Source organism: Oreochromis niloticus, linkage group LG7, assembly GCF_001858045.2.
Source record: "Oreochromis niloticus isolate F11D_XX linkage group LG7, O_niloticus_UMD_NMBU, whole genome shotgun sequence".
NCBI classification, from domain to species: domain Eukaryota; kingdom Metazoa; phylum Chordata; class Actinopteri; order Cichliformes; family Cichlidae; genus Oreochromis; species Oreochromis niloticus.
In genome coordinates, this window is record NC_031972.2 from 17,157,074 (window position 1) to 17,176,220 (window position 19,147).

At 37.9% G+C, this 19,147-nt stretch overlaps 1 protein-coding gene and 1 long non-coding RNA gene across 2 annotated transcripts; one reads left to right on the forward strand and one right to left on the reverse strand.

The window, feature by feature from the left end:
- Positions 1 to 1,072: 1,072 nt before the first annotated feature.
- Positions 1,073 to 2,013, reverse strand: LOC100707640 (uncharacterized). The gene is made up of 2 exons (XR_266705.3): positions 1,852 to 2,013; positions 1,073 to 1,741 (listed from the first exon to the last, which is right to left on the reverse strand). It is a non-coding gene; the product is annotated as an uncharacterized LOC100707640 (long non-coding RNA).
- Positions 2,014 to 6,662: 4,649 nt separating this feature from the next.
- pstpip2 (proline-serine-threonine phosphatase interacting protein 2) lies at positions 6,663 to 18,188 on the forward strand. The gene is made up of 14 exons (XM_003451477.4): positions 6,663 to 6,810; positions 7,588 to 7,688; positions 9,723 to 9,797; positions 11,624 to 11,658; positions 11,767 to 11,873; positions 11,958 to 12,020; positions 12,624 to 12,722; positions 13,439 to 13,484; positions 13,783 to 13,862; positions 13,945 to 14,043; positions 15,025 to 15,121; positions 15,224 to 15,308; positions 16,140 to 16,177; positions 17,166 to 18,188. Exons 1-14 carry the CDS (start codon positions 6,775 to 6,777, stop codon positions 17,219 to 17,221), a joined length of 1,017 nt encoding a protein of 338 aa, XP_003451525.1. The 5' UTR covers positions 6,663 to 6,774; the 3' UTR covers positions 17,222 to 18,188.
- The last annotated feature ends 959 nt before the right edge of the window (positions 18,189 to 19,147 follow it).

Sequence of the window (19,147 nt, forward strand, 5' to 3'; positions counted from 1 at the left end):
AGTGTCAGCTGACTGCAGGTTTCCCCAGCCTTACAAACCGCACATTTGCATGATGACCGAAACTATCACCACTGCTTAACAATGGCCTGTGAGGTCAGTTTCATGATCGTTGGTATGCAAGTTGTCGTCACCATTGGTCACTGACCATCGATCAGTGGCTATGAGTACCATCCACAGAGAGTTGGGTAATGGCAGTGATGTAAGATGGTGAAAGATGTACCCTTGGTCCACTGGAAACACTACGTCCAGATGAACAGAATCCATTTTGGGGGGAATTCAGTTTAAAATGAGGTAGCAGCAAAGCAGAGCTGTATAATGTTAAAAATATAAATACAGCTAGTTCTTAGACATGAAAATAAATTGTTATAAGACAGATTTGAAGGCGGAAAGAATGCCAGCAGGAGGAATTTAAAAAAAAATGTCTGTAGTGAAGAACAGCCAAAGATCCATTACTCTTTGACTTAAACCTGGGCTGGATTGTGGAACAGCTGGAAGACAGCTGCATGCTGATGTACTCCAACACCTGTAAAGCCTTGTGAGCCATAACTACATGTTTGAAATCCAAAAGATTTTTAAACGCCTAATGTTTCCAGATTACTTTGGTTTGCAGCACTTGGTAAGCAGATAATCATGTCCAATTTGTTTTGTTTTTTCCCCTAAATCTTAGATCAGAACAGGTTCCTAGAGAGACACGTGATTGCTGCCTAACATTGAAATAAGATACTTGGTGTTACACTCGTTGTTTTCATGCCTCCTACCACAATTCAGAATCATGTCTGCTGTGGGCACAATAGCTGTGGATGTGAAGTTAGAAACCCTTTTCAATCTAGTCATAGGTTTGCTTGAGGTCAGCTGCTCTTATTAGACAGAACCTGACACCAGTTGTCTCGGATAACTAAAAACACAGCGCTTATACTATTTAATAACAAACCCAGCATCAGGAATCCTTCTAATTCAGTTTTAACCATTTTCTGATCATAGAAAATGCGCATTGTTTATATTCTTAACTACATTCACAAACCGCTTTCTGTCATACCCACGATACAAACAGATACTACACATGACCAAGTAATACAATTACTGCATGTATATCTTTTTATTAACTATTCATGACACACTTCCACTTATGCTGACATTTTTTTAAAATGCATTTTAAGTAGATTCACAGAATTTATAGATTCACAAGTGTCATTTCCTTTAGTCAGTTAATCTAAATGTTACAGCTTAACCTTTAACAGAGCTAACATGCATGAATGTCCACAGATAGTATACGGTATATATACATGTGACAATCAGCATCTTTAGCAGGTATCATCCATTCTGAAGCTCCTCTTCGGCCCAATTCGTCACCGATCTGTATCAGGCGGATCAACAGCATCCCACAAGTTTTCCTCTGGAGAGCTCCTGTCTTCCTTTGAGTCCACTGCCAGTCCAAATCCAGCGACTCCAGCAAGATGTGTCCACAAACATATGTACATCCCACTTACGGCTACCATATTGCCACCAGTTATGAATCTATATATGAGACTCCTCTTTAATGTTAGGCTCACGGCCAGTCAGATTTATAGTACACGCTTCCTCTTGATGAGCTCTCACATCATGTCTCACTTGACATTAGCGACAGTCTTGTAGTGCTTGATAAGTATTTCCAGCAGTTTGTATTTCCAGTAGAGTTCATCGCCGGCTTGACGAAGCTCGCGTGCGCAGAGTTCAACAGCGGCAGCAGCACCCACGGGTCTATCTGAGGGAAGAAGACATCGGTTAGATCATATCAGTCGATTACTCGCAATCTGTTAGTAAAATATCGGGCTTAACTAAAACTTCCTCAATCAGATCTGTTTATATATTCACCTTTGCTGGCCATTTTCTCAAAGATAATAGTCCGAAAACAAGAAGGATCGTCTTGCTTCTTACAAAACAGTGTTGAGACTTGATGTTAAGAAACAGGTTTGAGCTATTGATAGCACAGACCGGCTTTTAAACATGTTACATACGTCAGCCACATACTCAAAAAGAAATCCCCTGTTGGTCACGAGTCAACTTCCTCCTCCTCCTACTTTGTTTACGAGCGTCTAATCAGTAGTGTTAAAGGTTAAAATGGTTAAAACTTAGTATGTTTTCACTTTGCTAAAGATATATATCCTACACTATACTTTATTTCGAAAGTCACATTTAAGAATAACACGGACAATAGAAATTGACACGTACATATGTTTTTTAAAAAAGTTAGAAGTCTTAGAATGAGCTCATAACCAAATCAAAGAGAAAGCAAAACAATATGTGAACCAGTTCCACCGAAGCAACATTTCATCAGACCAGTTTGTTAACTGAAAAAAGCTCACAAACCAACCATAAAGAAAACAGTACAGAGTGAATGTACGGCAACAGTTCACAGCCACATTTTGTTTCCTGGCCGATAAGATTAGATATTTAGAAACACTGTTCACTGTTCACCATGTACAGGACAGATATCATTGGACGTATTATATAAACACAAACACAGAATATTTAAAACAACAAGCTGGAGAAAATGTTTCTTTACACCAAAACCTTGCATTAACCGGTGTCACGCAAGTTTCCGTGACTGAATTAATGCAAAAACAAACAAGGCCAACACCACTCTAATCACGTTACACACACTGGGCACGTGACCTGTTTACGCTAAAGGGTGATGAAAAACTTTGTGACGTGGAAGTCAAAGATATGTGCATTGCGCTTCTTCCTTAAAAGTGCATTATTTGCATTGTGCTTAGTACAAGCGCCATGAACTTGTTTTGGTATGCCTTCTCCTTTCGTACGAAATGGGAAGTACCTGTAAAATATACCGCTGTTTAAAATCAGGTGATACGACGGCTTAGAGAGTTGCAGTATTATTTCTTTATTTAAGGAAAAAGTATTTGCTTTTGAGAACTGAGTTAAAGTCCAAACTTTAGGATTAAGAAATCTAGATTATTGAAAGTACCACAATATAAATGTTTAATGTATGTGGCATCATGGGTCTGTTAATACCTATGCCACAATGTTTACTGTTATAGCTAGTCGGTCTGGTTTTAATATACATTCAACACCTCTTTATTAAACCTGTTCAGCTGCTCATCAATATCTCATCCAACCAATCACATGGCAGCACTCATTGCATTTACCATGCAGACAAGGTCAAGACTACCTGTGAAAGGTCAAAGCGAGTATCAGAATAAGGAAGAAAGTTAAAGTGACTTTAAAAGTCACGTGGTTGCTGGTGCCAGATGAGCTGGCCTGGAAGTTTCAAAGACTGCTGATCTATTTGAATTTCCCCACGCGTCACCATCTCTAGAGTTTTAGTAAGAGAAAGAGAAAATATCCACTCAGCTTAAAGCAAAAGAGGAAATTCCGGCCTCAACTCCCAGTGGCTTTTCATGGTTAGACAACAGAATATTCGAAAAGTGTTGCCTGGCCTGAGTCTTGATGACCAGAGTGTACCAATCTTTTAATCCTGCTTCCAGCCTCTATGCCACAAATAATTAATAAAGCCATACTGAAGGCTGAAGCTGGCCCAACCCTGTACTAACAGGGTGTAAACTAGTCAGCAGTTTAGCCTAGTGGCTGCTAAACACATGATGGGCCTCCTTTAAAGGGCCATGTAATTAAGAGCGAATTTAGATTGAGAGCAAATTTCAAATTACATTTCTGCATTTTTTTTTTTAAAAAAAAAACATATAGAAAGTGAAAAATTATGTACGATATATTTATGATCCCCTCATCTTGCCTGGTATCTGTCAGGGTACCTGGGTGTTGGACCCAACTTTTGTCATTGATTAGTTTCCCATGTATGTTTCCTGGTTAGTGTGATAGTCTTTTGTCTCGTCTGCATTATGTCTAGTTCTACTTCCCCTGTGACATTAGTTAGATTTATTCCAGCTGTGATCCCACCTGTTTCCTGTCCGTTATCCTGTCTGTTTAAGCCCTCGTTTCCTTGTCTCGTTGTCCTCAACTCCTCGTGTGTGTTTCCAATGTAGTTAAGTCATTCATGTTCAGTTCAGTCTCTGTAATAAATCCCTACTCCATTCCAAACCAGCCAGAGAGTCCTGCATTTGGGTCCTCTCTCTCTTCTCCACACACCTGAATGTGACAGTATCCACTTAGCAACAGGCTGAACAGATCCTGTCATTTTCCTTTCATAACAATAACACGAAACAGGCATTTATTAGTATACTAAATATGTATACAGTGGTATAATTCTATGTATATTTTTATGTCTCTCTATATATAGTACTTGTATGGCAATAAAACAATTTTAAAGGTTAGTGGGAAAATGTCTTTATATTTTAATTACTGTACTACTACTATTATTGTACTACAGTAAACGTACTTAAATGGGGCAAATCTAAGTGGCACCACTGCACATTTCACACAGCTGCTAGTTGTCCACAGAGCTCAGTGGTCACATGGTTACAGCAGGTGTGTCATTGCTGCTGATAACAGCATTGTAAAATGCATTGGCCTCTGAGGTTTTCTTTTATTGCCAGGTCCTTAAGGTACAAGTATATGTTTTGAATGTAAATCAACAGGCTTATCATGGTTTCTCTCTTGTGCAGTCTTGTGACCTTTTTTATGAAAGTTTGTGTTGTTTTGCAACGTCTCTGAGAGGAAATCACCCCATTAATCTTCCACTTCATGGTTGGGGTTTGTGTGAGTGACATTGCTTTGGTGGAAATAAATAAATAAATTGGAAAACACACTGACTTTTTTGGGGGGCTTTCAGGGGTAGGTTTGAAGTCGGTGCTTGTGTTATTTGTGATGGGAGCAGGTAGCTTGTGTGAACAAAAAAAAGTTGACAGGCTTTGACCTTTGTTTGTGTAAATAGTGACAAATGAAGAGTACACAGATGTGACATTAATAGTCAAGCTGTTCGTTAAATAAGCCGTTCATTCCATCTGGGTTGAAGTGAATTCAGATCATTTAATGTAAAAATTCTTAGGAAATGTAACTTTACCTAAAGGTATGCATATATTTATATGTAAATATTAAACACTTGTTCCCTATTATATATTATAAATTAGCAATAATATTATAACTGTCGTATTCATGTGGTTAAAGTGGAAAAAATTTTAAATTAAGAATTAAATTTTGATTTATTAGATTATTATTAAAATTTATTTTATTTGTATGGTCAATTTGTGAGACAGCAAAAACATGTAAATGGATTCTCTGTAAAGCTAAGGTCAGCTGGGTTTAAACTTACCCTGAGTTAAGTTTAACCTGTGTAGGACCCTAACCCACAGCAGCCCATGCCTGATTTTTAATGTGTTACAGGGCTCAAATCAAAAATCTGTGTGACACTGGTACTACTGGTGCTTATGGAATGCTGTTCCATAAGCACCCACACTGGAAATTCCTTTGCTGGTAAATCAGAACATCCAAAACATCAATTTATATTGGAATAATATAGAAACTTGAGTGAAGATACACCCCCTCCTTTTTTGTCTGTCTAATTACTTCCTGTCCGAGATCAACATGCTAGACATGCACATTAATACTTGTATGAATAAGTGACACAAATACTCAAACTATACTGACTGGCGTGTGATGGGGAAATTCTGAAGTGGCATGTTTTAAAATTTATGAGAAATAGGACATCATAGCTTGTTTTGAGTGTTCATGTTTGTTCTTTTGTATAATTCATCTATTTGTATGCTGTCTACTCGTTGTTTGTTCAGTAAAGTTCATTTATTTAAAAATAAAAAGTAACTGCAGCTGTGTAAAAGCGAAATGTTGCCCTCTGCTGTCGGGGACCTGAAGTACAACGTAGTTTAAAAAGAAAATGATAAACGAGAGTTGTGTGTCACTACAGTTAATATAATTACATATGACCGCTGCACCCTTACAACCTTTGAAAAGTAAAACTAAAGCCAACTCAGGTAACTGATTAACTTATTAACTGATATTAATTAATAACACATGTAGAATGATAAGAATTCTTGTGCCTTTAATGTGCACAAGAATCAAGACAGAATAAAGCCCAGCTACAAAAACCACGACACAGATAAAACCAATGAAATAAAATCCAAACATAAATATGAATCCTATCTGGTTTCTAGTTATTTAGGAGTTACACAGTGTAATAGCCACCGATAGAAAGGATCGAAAGGGATAGTTCAGTCCTGCACCTTGGGACAATGATGGATTGTCCCTGATGCTGAAGAGGTTGTTCATTAACATGGGCTATTTTGAATCTTCAGCAGTGAAAGGCTCAAGGGCAGTTAATCCATTACTGTGCTACTGCTGGTATTACAGCACTGTAAGGTTTTCCTATTTGTCTACACTGTGTTTATTTAACAGCACTATTTACCGATTACGTTACAAATTAGGATTTCATATGTTTTCTTACAGTGTACTACTTTAGTTTTATTTGTTGTTAGGGATCAACCCCCTCAAATGAACTACTTAAATCATGTTGTATTTTCTTCTTCTTGTTGTTCTTCTCAACATTATTATTAATATTAATATTATCATTATTATTATTATTATTATTATTATTGTTATTATTATCGGACCAGTTTATACCAACTGTAAACACTGTAAGTACGCCCATTAGCCATCAGATGGCGGCAAAACCAAGCTCAGCGCAAGAATCCGATGAAGTTTTTGGCGCTCCAGTTGTCACGTGACTGCGCTTGCGTCACTTTGACGGGCTTTGCCTGACAGACTCAGCTCTTGCCTGACAGTCGGCACTTTCTCTTACATGATCAGAGAGTGCTTGCGATAAAGCGCCTGTCTGCTGCCTGCTCCGTTTACATGATGAAGAACCTTCATTTTAAGGATTTCTTCTGGGTGAGGTTTTTTCTTGTCTTTTTTGTTTGTTTGTCTTTCTGTGAAGTTGTGATTGGAATTTGAAACATTTTATTTTTTGATTCAGCTTCAGATGGTTTAATAAAAAATTGTATTTTTGTATTGTATTAATTATTAGAAACGGGAATCCTGTTGAGGGATCTAACGTTCGTAAAATAGTATGGAAAGAGGAGCATCAAAACTAAGCTATTAAAAACACTTGATATGAACTGATGGGGAGTTTTTGGTAATGCAGTCATGTGTAACCTGACCAATGTTTTATCAGATCACGTTTCTCTCTCTGCAGTGTAAATAGTAAATGTCATTTCCTTTAGTGGTGTAAAGAGTAAACTGAATAATCCAGCAGATTAGAGTGGAAATACTGAGAGTACCAATAACTTCTACGCAACATAAGCAAATATGTGTAGTTAAATTTCACTGCAGGATTTTTGCATTGTCTAAGTATGGCCTCATATGGTGTATTTTAAACCAATAGAAAGTCTGGCAAGTTGATTATAAGCTGTTGCCCTCACCTTAACTAAATTACAGAGATGCCTAGTCCCAAACATTAATTACACTCAGAGTCAATTATTCTGAAGCTACAGTGCTCGTTTATGTCTGTAGGGATGTTTAAACAAGTTTAGCCAGAGCGTGGCTGTCCTACAGTTAACCTGGGTGTGGGAGTAGAGGTAGCAGAGGTACAGCTCTCTGTTTCTTTTAAGATATGTGCTTTGCTGTAAAACTGTCTGCTGTAATACTGTCTGTGCATCTTGCTGACAGAACTCGGACCTGACCTCCACTATCGGGTATGATGCCATCATTCAGTATCTCAATGATGGCAAGAGGACATGCAAGGAGGTGGAGGATTTCATGAAAGCCAGGTAATGCCGTCATCCTTATATATAATAATGCACAACTGATGGGATGTTTGGCTCTAACCAAAGTCTGGAAAACTGTGTTCAAGCTTTACATTTACAGGCCAGTTGTTGCTATCAATGTAACTGACTGCAAGATAGGTAGATGTAGTGCAGGTTTTGGCTGCAGGCATGCAATTAGGATGAAGAGAGTGAAAAGAAAATAAACTCTAAGAACGACAAGTGTAGTGGAGGAGGACAGCATTTAGAGCATTTTGAGATTAAGGACAGTACTGGAATACAACAAATAAAGTTGCCTAAAAAAGTAAATTTTAGTTGCTATAATCTAAAAAAAAAAATCAGATAAATACATATTTTGATTATTAATTATATAGTCAGTCAAACACAAACACGTCCTACCGTCTTGTAATTTGTGCAAAGCGCACTATCGCAGTTATATGATTAAATACCAGAAAAGTAGTAAAATTCTGCTTTCTAAAAATTCTCTAAGGTTAATTCTGCACACTGTTGATGAGATGAGAGATGATGAGATAGCCTTTATTTGTCAGTTGCAGGTCTTTTGCCCGCAACCGAGATGACAGACCTTGCCGACCGTACATACAATACACAAACATCACATTGGGGAGACAGGTCAGGCTAGGTAGCGAGGAAATAAACATCGAAATGTGTAACACAAAAGGATAATACAGGAATGCACAGATATCAACACACCATAGCACAATAAACACAGACAAGCAACATGGGAAAGTGTTCCAGTGTGTACATCTGATCTGGGACAGCTGCAATCTTTCGACTGCGCCTCCAACTGACCCGATGTCCACATCAGAGGGGAGGTAAGCGTTGGAGGTGGCGTTGGATCCGGGGTAGGGAGGGGTGATGCGTCGGTGGATCACAGTAGAGCAGAAATGAAGTCCCAGTCAAGCAGGAATGATGTGACGCATCAGGTTTTATAATAGAGACGTATAAACTTTCACATCTAATCATTAATTCATCTTCCTCTTATAATAATTAATCTGTCCGTGCTCTCCCACACACACATACGCATACCAAAAAAACAAAAACACTCCACACATATAAAAGTCCAGTGTGTAGTCAGAAACGTGACCTAGTGAGGTTAATGCTATGAAAAAAGGAGGATATTATGCCAAAACATAACTGTACGTTTCCTAATTTGGGACTCACCATTTTTAAACCGCAGTGGTTTTAACAGTAATTGTGGGAAGATTTACCAAAATAAAAGTAGAGTAAGGAAACATGGTCAGAATGAGGTGTTTTGTGGGAAACGGCGGCAACAGTCGAATTCTTTCAGCTTTCGGTTATGCAAAAACAAATTCTTCAGGACACCAAAGAGCAGCCACGACAGCCCGCCGGTGTGGAGGGAGGACTCAGGTCAAACTTAGTGTGAGAACTTCCTGGTTTAGGTTGTTTGAGTCGCATGTTTTATGATTTTTTGTAAATAGTGTTAACTATATCTTGATCTGTGGCTGTGTAATTATATTTGAGTCTGTTAGAGTTGCATTTTATTTTAAGTCTCCTATTAGCATTGATAAGCAAATTAAGCATATTTTAAGCGGTCAGCATTATAGCATGCTCATGCATTTGTATAGTAAAACTGTATTCAGTTGTATATTTATATGTATGTTTTTTTTAATATTTATCATTGTACAATGCATATTAGAATTGATAAATTATTTTCCATTTTCTTCTCCAACGTTGCATCAATGTTCCTGTCAAAACTCTTCAGAGAAAGAACAGACTCCAATTATAACACCACACATGTAAATGTTGTCCTGTCTTTTTTGTATCAGTTAATAATTTAATATGTAAATTTATAACTTCTAAAAAATACTGATAGTGAAGCCTAAGGGATGTATAAATGTAAATTTATGATAAAGCATTACCTTTCAGAGATGTCTAGTATGGGTTTTGCATGTAAATTCATATACAGTCTGTTGGCTGGCAGACTGTTCTGTTTGTTGGCCGAATCTTTGCATGTATGCTTTTACGCTGCCCTCACTCTCAATGGGTTGTTTCTTTCAGGGCATCAGTTGAAGAGAAGTATGCCAAAGAACTCCTTAGTTTGTCCAAGAAGGTGTGTGGACACAGTGAGATGAAGTAAGCGACCTCTGTGTTGATATGCTGTTATTATGTGCTTGGCCTGCTGTATTTACAGGAAGCCTCACCCCATCTAATGCATGAGTGTGTTTCTGCAGTACTGACACAGTACCTTGTAGTCTGGACTCAGGTGTAGTGCAGAAAGTAAGGTCAAAGAAAACAATGAGTCTATTCACCAAAGGTTCTTGTTGTTGTTCTCAGTCTGTTTCACAAGTTGAATTTCGAAATTAAGTTTGAACTTCTGTAAAATTGACGGTTTGGTTATTAATGTTGATGTAGTCAGATTTTATATGACACCGCTACCACGATCTTTTATTAGCAAGCCTAGTTCCTGTTTAATGAATGCTCGCACTAATTATAGAAAGGAACGACTTAGCTACATAATTTACTTTATGAAATCTTAGTGCATTATTGATAGACTCGTCTTTTAAAGATGTCCTATCAAAGGAGTTACTTGAACCGCAGTAAAGGCATTTTTCATCTATGTTTTTAAAGCAACCTTGAGATCAGTTAGAAGGAGACAGAATGGATGTGTTGTCAGGATGTCCTTTCATTGTTCTGATAGTTATTTACAGCATTTTAGTTGATCTATTCTAGACAAATGATTGGTGTTGTTTTTTTAGAGTTAGAGAAACTGTCAGAGATAACTGTCTTTCATTAGTAGTTCTATCTGACTGAACATTTTATTTAGAGTCAGACAGAACTGTCTGACTCATATTTCTATAATTCAAATAGTAAAGATGTCGCTGATTCAGAGGCCTGCCGGCCAGTTTCACTTTAGGGGGTGAAAAGGAGGAACTCTATGGAGAAAAATGTTATTCTTTTTTGGCAAGTGAAAAATAACAAATTATAACTTTTTAGACAGAATACACAATTCATAAGACCATTTTAAGACCAGTCATATCACAAACTACGACTGGTATCAAATTGGTATCAAATTACATGTATTATGCATTTAATTCATTTAACTTAGTAATTCTTTTAGAAAACCTCCACAAGACTTTTCCTTCCTCTTTTAAAATGTGAACATTTTATTTTTTCAGGTTTGCTTGCTTGTTTGCACCATAGATTGTGAAATTTTAAATCCTTGTGCTTAGCTTATTTAGTTCTTCTTCTTCTTTTTTGGAGCCAAAAGTAACTATATTTGGACAAGAAGATGCATGCTAAATTATCAGCTCAATGTTACATCTCTGCTAGCAAGATGCACCAATAGACTATGTGGGTGCATTGGACAGACATGCGTAAATTTAGATTAGCCACATCAAGTTTATTTTATTTGCATGGCATGTTTAAAACAAAAGTAATACTAGACAAGAGCAGGTTGTCTTTAGATCTAGAGGTATGAAGACATCTGTGATATACTGTGAAGCTGATCCACGGAGGGCTTTAAAAATGAATAAACGATATTTAAATAAATCCTGTATTTCAGAATCAATTCAGTTGTACTGTTAACTGAATTAAAACAGGACTGATGTTTTATCTTTATGTTAACTTGAGAAACTCATATAAAGAGAGTTGCAGTAGTCTACACAAGACATGATAGAGCTGTGGATGAGTGTTTCTAAGTACCGCCGAGGTTCTTCATTGGGCTGTAAAGTGTATCAGGGAGCTAGTATCATCTATGTAAAAGTGAATATTGTTTTTATCAAAGCTAGAGCCACGGGGTGACATGCATAATGAGAAAAGAAGAGGTCCTAAAATGGATCCTTGAGGAATGCCATATTAGATAAACCATTGATCATAGTCCAGGATGCATGATTTGTATTTGTAAGGTGCCAACACCAAAAATTCAATGTGCAGAATAATGTCTTCTTCTGCTTTTTCAGCACATTAAAGAGATCCTTGGACATGTTGAAATTACGTAAGCACTTTTTTTCTTACCTTAATCATGCTTGATTCCTTAATTACCCTAATCCTTGATTATAAATTCTATGATGACTGCAATTTGAAGTATACTTTCGCTCTGCAGAGACTGAACAAGTGAGTCTGTCACATTTACAACTGGCCCAAAACATGAGGGAGGAGGCCAAGAAACTGGAAGACTTCAAAGAAAAGCAGAAAGAAGCTAGGAAAAAGGTTATTATTCACATTGCAATGCACTGAGATGTCGAAGGCATTCAGGTAATACATTAATGATGACACTGAACTTTGTCATTTTAGATAGAACAACAAATGGATGCTCTCCACAAACAGAGGTCCTCACAGTACAAGAAGACAATGGATGTAAGTAAAAATTAAAATCTTCGAAGACCAACCAGAATTGATGACTTTTCTGCACAAACATTTTTGCTCCTTTTAGTTGTGATAACAAAAACAATAGTTTGATATAATTAGTTTGTGGATTCAGTCACATGAAGTAGCAGCGGCGATTGGTCTGCAAAACTAAAGTCAAACACTTCCTTATTCAAATTTTAAGGTTTGAAGTCCTGAACTCATGTTCTGTCCCGTGTTTAGTAAAATGAAAACCAGAAGTATTTAAACAATGTGGCCTCAAGCAGATCTCCCATTAGTGATTCACGTAAGACGGGTTTCAATTGTGTTGTGAAAATGCCGCTCTTATCCTTTTGCTGTTCTTCCTCTTTGGTGGGGGAAGTTGTGTTTACCAGTCTGGGAAGTGAAGAGCAGGGCAGCATTTAAAACCATTAAAATCTTTGCCAAAAGTAGAAGTACTTGTCATCTAAGGCTCGGTGACAATAAAAATCAGATGGTGGCACCAAAAGACATGGTCTCTGTAGACTGACTTTATTTATATATTTGGGGAACTTCTTTTTTTCACAAAAGTGTCAAAATGCATAATTAACATGCCGACTGTGCTTTTGTCTCAAGTCAAAAAAGACTTATGACCAGAAGTGTCGAGACAAAGAAGAAGCGGATCAGAACGTGAACCGAAACACCAACACCAACAACACCAAGCACATGGAAAAGGTACCGTGACAACGGCCGACACCCGCACTCATCAGTATTTAATGTGATATAAAAAGAATGAAAGGATAAATGCTAAAGGCATTATATCATTTATTGGCCCCAGTTTTGGACTTTGAACCTTGAAATCTCTTTGAACTCGTACACGTATATGTGTACTCGTATTTGCTGCTATGACTTTCACTTATCTAAATCACTGGTCACAATTTCAAGAGGCTTTATTATTTTTTGAGTCGCTGAGACATCGACTGGAGTAAAAGTCTGTGTGTGAAACAGAGTACAATAAAGCAATCCATGTGTGAGTGGGAGGGGGTAGTTGTGGCTTGTGGTAAATAATGCCTTGAGCCTTCAGGGTAGAAAAGAGCAGTGTAAGTCCCAACCACTTACCACTTGAGTGCTTATTTCCGTTTTAGAGGTGTTGTTGTTAATGCCCGTTTTTAAAGGTGTCAGCAAAACATACAACTCTACTTCAGAAAGCCTCAATACTTAACAAGGAAGATGCAGACTGATGAACACATGGTTGCAAATGAAACATTAGTGTTTAGTGAGAAAAAGATACCCCTACTGGTTTCTGACCCTCAGACTTCTTCTCTTTATTATATCAGCTCATTTGGTACAAAAAAGTGGCAGACTGAAACAGGAATAATGTCTGTATGACCTTCAGTAGAGGACTTTTCTCATTTTTAATATCTCATTCCTCCTTTTTTGTCATGTTTCAGCTCTACGCAAAAGCACAGCAAGCAAAACAGAACGCAGAAGAAGCAGGTAAGAAAGCAAACAACAGCAGGACGGTTTGACTGAGCCTTTCAGTAACCCATTCACACACACTGTGATGATGGTGGCATCTTGGTCACGTCACTCCATTGCCCCTGTGTGCTTAACTTCAACATGGCAACATCTTCATAGTGACCGTGCTGGCATGGAGAGATTAAGTTTAGCATTACGCCATAGTGCCAGCGTATAGCCTCACATAACTGGAAGCATAGCCGAACGTGGCTTAAATATTCTCAGTTGATGCGCTGAGTTTGCTCATTTATACTTTTTATACTCTCTCCATTTACAGACAAGTTATACCAGCAGAATGTCACTACACTGGGAAAGATTAGAGATGACTGGATAAAGGAGCATATCAAAGCCTGTGAGGTGAGGCAACAACCTTCAAGTTCTAACTAAAGCACGCATTATGGAAATGAGCCTAGTGATTTTGTTTTTGTTGTCCCCTTAGGTGTTTGAAAAGCAGTCAGTGGAGCGGATCAACTTTCTGAGAAACACGGTCTGGACTCACCTCAACCAGTTATCCCAGCAATGTGTGACCAGTGACGAGGTAAAGTTTCCAGTTGCCACGATCACTATAATCAGTATTTTTATATAAAGAGCAGGTCGAATGGTGGCAAATATCAGGGAGGTTGGTCATAAGGCCACTTTAGCATCTCATTGTTTTGATTCTACAGCTTGTGACTTCGCTGTCTCGGCTTTCGCCCACTGGTTTTATTAACCTCGAAGCCAACAAAAGTTTTCAGCTATACTACTTGGTCACACATTATAATATGACCCAAGAATAAGGGCGTAATTCCCTGAACCGTTGTGGGCCCGACACTCCTTTTCCTTCAAAAGGATTGTACAGGAAAGCAGCGTCTCCTTTTCTGTAAAATACCTGGAAGTTTGGGAAGATTAACCCACTGATGTATAATACAATATACAATTGTATGTCCAATGTCCAATGTAAGATGTAAAAATATTGATTGTATTTCTGCAAAATTAACAAGAAATTATGCAATACTAAATGACCTATCCATCCATCCATCCATCCATCCATCCATCCATCCATCCATCCATCCATCCATCCATCCATTCTCTTGCACTTATCCAATTCGATCACTGGAGCGTATTCCAGCTATTATAGGGCGAGAGACCGAATACCCTGAACAAGCCGCCAGTACTTAAGCAGTATGTAAAATACCCCAAATTTAGGCTGCACTTTAGTAAACACAGCTGCACTACTTAAATGTACCCATTAAAATGACTCATTATGTATTTATTTCTTCCTTGTTGTAAAAGACATGACATTATTCACTATCTGCTTATACGGATATGCTAATCTCAGTATCTGCATAAGCACAGACATTTGACATATTATATTTATACGTCAGTTTTGCATTTATATCATGTTCTGCTCTCTGTATGTGTGAAAAACACAGTTATTTGCGGTTTAAGGTTCTTGGGCAGCTTCATATATTTATATCTTTGTTGTAAGTTGCTTGGACTCTGATCTTGTTTTACTGTCTTTTTTTGCATGTTCGCATAGCTGTATGAGGAAGTGAGGAAGTCACTAGAGCAGTGTGACATCCAGGAAGATATTGAACATTTTGTAAACCTCAGACAGACTGGTGATAAACCACCAGGTATGACTCAACGACAGCACTGTACTTAAAGAGCTTCTTATCTAACAGCATGGTCTCATGAGTTACCAGTATGTCACCAATTTCCATCTTCCTCTCTAACAGTTCCAGTTGTGTATGAGAACTTCTATAGTGGTCAGAAATCACCAACTGGAGCACCATCCTTTCGAATGCCTCCACCAGTCAACAGGTATGAAAGAGAAGGATTCCAGCAAAGGGTGCAGCCTGCCTCCTAACAGCATGGGGAATAATTATGTGATCCTCTGCTCATTTTGTTTGCTCACTTGAAATCTGTGGTAGTAACTTTAATGGAGAGAGACACATTATCAACTAAAAATCCTGAAAAAACCCCACATTACATTAAAGTTATAAATTGATTTGTATGTCACTGAGTGAGCTAGGTATCTTATCCCCCAGGCAAACATGACAGAGATGTTTCTTGTAGTTGGTCGTCAGGTTTTCACACATCTCAGGAGGGATTTTGACCCACTTCTTTTTACAGAAACTCTCTAAATCTAAATCTAAAGCAGCTCAGAGCTTCAGCTTCCTCCAAAGATTTTCTGTAGGATTGAGGTGGTTACCTCTCTATGGAATGTGCTTGTTCTTTAGCCACTCCTGTGTTGCCTTGGCAGTAAGTTTAGGGTCACTGTCATGCTGGAAGATCCATCCACAACCTTCAGTGTTCTGGCTGAGGGAAGGAGGTTCTTGTCCAAGATTTTTGGTACATGGTCTCATCCATGTACAGATTCTGATCTGTAGTTGACTGATTAGTTGGTTGCTTGGTTGTAATCTGTATGCCACATTGACACACAGTGGGGGTGGGGGGCTTTTTGGTTGATATTCTGTATCTCTCCGTAAAAATGACAAACTTTTCATTTCTTTGGAAGTGAGCAAACTCTGCAAATTCAGCAGGGGATCAAATAATTATCTCTCCCACTCTAAAACTTGTTTTGCTACATGTGCAGAGCATTGTTGGGACACCTCTGATTCTTTGCTTTTTTTGCTCATATTGACTTTGCAGGAGGGGACCATTACCTGTGCCAGCACAGAACAGTAATGGTATGTTTGCTTTATTTGTATTTAAATACAGTGCACTATCAAAGTAGACTACCAGCCCTCAAAGTTATCTACTGTCCAGAGACCCCAAAGGTCCCAGGTTCACTCCTTATCATGTGAACCTATGTACATTGATTTGTTTCAGTTACTGAAAGTACTCCAAGTTCCAGTCAACAAATATTTAATATAAAATATTCAAATGTTGTTCTTTTTGTGTGATCACAGCCAAACTTAAATTCAGAGTATACCGTCACAGAAATTGTCCAAGCAAGCATTCAGAAATTTTGCCAAACTGTTGCCAATTGTACTGGTTGAGTTCCTGGGGAAATACTGAAAATTGCACCGTCAGTCATTTTTACAAGCATAATAATTTTTTTTTAAATAGTTAAAAGCCCAATGAAAGGTCTTGTTTCATAAAGCACACAGTCAGTTGTCTCGACCACATCCCTAAAAATCTGAGGCCTGCATAGTGAATTTTTAGGGCTTTTATTTTGGAATACCTAAATGTGGTCACATTTTAGGTACATTTTCAGTGCTGCTGTGTTCATCTGGCAGCACGACAGCTTCACAGGCCACAGCTTTTACATCAAGGTGCCAAACCTGCCAAGGCATCCACTTTAGTGTGGTGTAAATGTAGGGCCAAGCCTGCATTTCAAATCACATTTTACTCTGAGCAGAACATGCTTAGTCATCACTGAAATTAGAACTTTGACCCTGTGCTGTTGTGTAGCTTCCACACTGTAGAGAACTGTAGCTGATAATAACCAGGAAATCATACTGGTTATCAACCAGAACCAGTAATACATCCTGGTATCTTCCAGGCATGTTCTATTTGCATGTATTTGTGAATGTTTAACAAACCTGGTAAACTTTACTGAAAATGATCAGATTTACATATCAGTATCGTAACAACTGAATATTTGTGTATATCGTTTGTTCCATGCTTCTTCTTTTTACACTAAATGTTTTTTAATGTTTGCTTTTATTGCAGATGATTCGCACTACTCAACAGTGGAGGACGCAGGCTACAGTGTTATCCAGTACTAGCACACATATGTGCTGGAGGAATTACTGCACACACTGTGGACTGTTCTTTGTGTCAAACCTCAGGGTTACTTTGTACTTCTCCTCACTTCCTCTTTTATGATTTCCTGTAAAAGGAAGGTCAAACCAGAGAGGAAAATTTGTGTCATAAATGCACATAGAGTTTCAGGTTTAAGTGATAGTGAACATTTTATTTTGGAACGCTTGATTCGGTTTTTGAAATTAGAACAGACTTAAATGGTGATGCTTTTGCAGTAGGTTAGTGATAACATCTACATCTATAGCTGTATTGTTGAATTCCTGTATAAATGTAGGGGCTCATTGTGCCTTTTAATATGTCGGTGTCATGCAAGGTTCTTTCTTCTACATAACTCCATCACACTTTACTTTTAATTATTTAAAAAAATAGCCTATTCATATTTGAAACACAATAAGATACTGTGTAATCTAGGTTTCATTTCCCCTTAAGTATGAAAGTGTCACGTCAGCTGACAGGTATACGAGAAAGCCTCATGCACACTCTCAGTAGACACACCCTAGTCAAGTGCAACCTGCACCCAACACTTTTTCAGTCATTTTAAGGGTTTTATGCTCTGAACCGACGTTCCTGTAATTAAAATGTGTGTGATGATGATTTATAATATATTTCTGGGTATTGGAGGAGGATTTTAAGAGTTTCACTGTGTTTTTGTGTTTTTTTCTTCTGCCCATATTAACGACTTCTAATTTGTAGCAAAAAGTAAATAGATAGCATTTGATTCTGCGACCAATCTGCTGTTGGTTTTTGTTAAAAACATTGTTCTTCACTGCACTTCTTGAGACATTTTTATTCATTAAACAGTGTTTTTACAATGCTGTACCAAAATCTTTAGACACCCCTCATTCCTTTAAATGTAATAAGTGCAACAATTTATTTAAACGTGTGCAAACAAACATGGAAATAAAGTGTGCAATTCTAATGAGTTTGAAAGTCAATAGTACGATCACATTTATTCTTCAACAAGCCTGAACTCTTTTAGTCAAAAGTGCTTCTAATTTCTTTAAATAGTGTGCAGGAATAGTTCTCCAGGCTTCTTGACAGACATTCAAAGCTCTTCTTTAAATGTTCACTGCCTTTTGTTCTTTTCTCTCTCAAGATGATCCCACAGTGTTTCAGTAATGTTGAGATGCAGGCTCTGGGGAGGCCAATCCATGACTGTTAGTGGGCATTTTTATGTTCAGGCATGCCTTTACTTCAGTGGAAGTGTGTTTAGGATCACGTGTTTGTGTTTGTCATGCTAAGAGATGAAGCTATTGCCATCGCACTCTTTATGTAGTATTGCGTTATTTATTGAAATCTGGCTGTATTTTTCTACATTTTTAATCCTGTCAATATTTGCATTTTTTTAACCACGGTTAAAAGCCAAGATGCAGCTCCAAGGATGACAGACCCTCAACTGTGATATACAGGGTTGTAGGCACCTCTCTGATCTTGATCCCAGTTTTTGTGCAGTTTGGCAAACCTCTGCCTTTTCTCCCCATTCCCTTCCTTAAGAATGACTTCTTGACAGCCACCAAGACCATTTCTGATGGCGCTTTGGCTAACAGTAGATAAATCATCTGAAGATCCCTCGTCTCCTGTGTCAGCTCTTTGGATCTTGTCGTATTTTAAGGACATGACTGTCAGATACTGTTAATCTGCTGTAGATAGTTTTTATACCTGCAACCTCATTTGAACAGTTTTCTAGCTCTTTGGGTTCAAAAACACTATTTTATGCCTGTTAATCTGTTTTCATTGGCATTTTTTGTAGATTCAACTACAGAAATAAGAGGTGGCTCAAGGCTTTTCCACAGCACAGTAAATTGAGGCCCTTTCTGATCCCTGTGTTTTACAGGTTGTATTTTAGGTATAATATTTTCTCATGATCATCATCCATGACAAAATAACCA

Bases quoted from the DNA above. Each gene is read 5' to 3' on its own strand.
- pstpip2 (XM_003451477.4), top strand. From the start codon at position 6,775: ATGATGAAGAACCTTCATTTTAAGGATTTCTTCTGG. The intron at 12,723-13,438 runs GTACCGTGACAA...GTCATGTTTCAG, and splicing joins ACACCAAGCACATGGAAAAG to CTCTACGCAAAAGCACAGCA. The intron at 14,044-15,024 runs GTAAAGTTTCCA...ATGTTCGCATAG, and splicing joins AATGTGTGACCAGTGACGAG to CTGTATGAGGAAGTGAGGAA.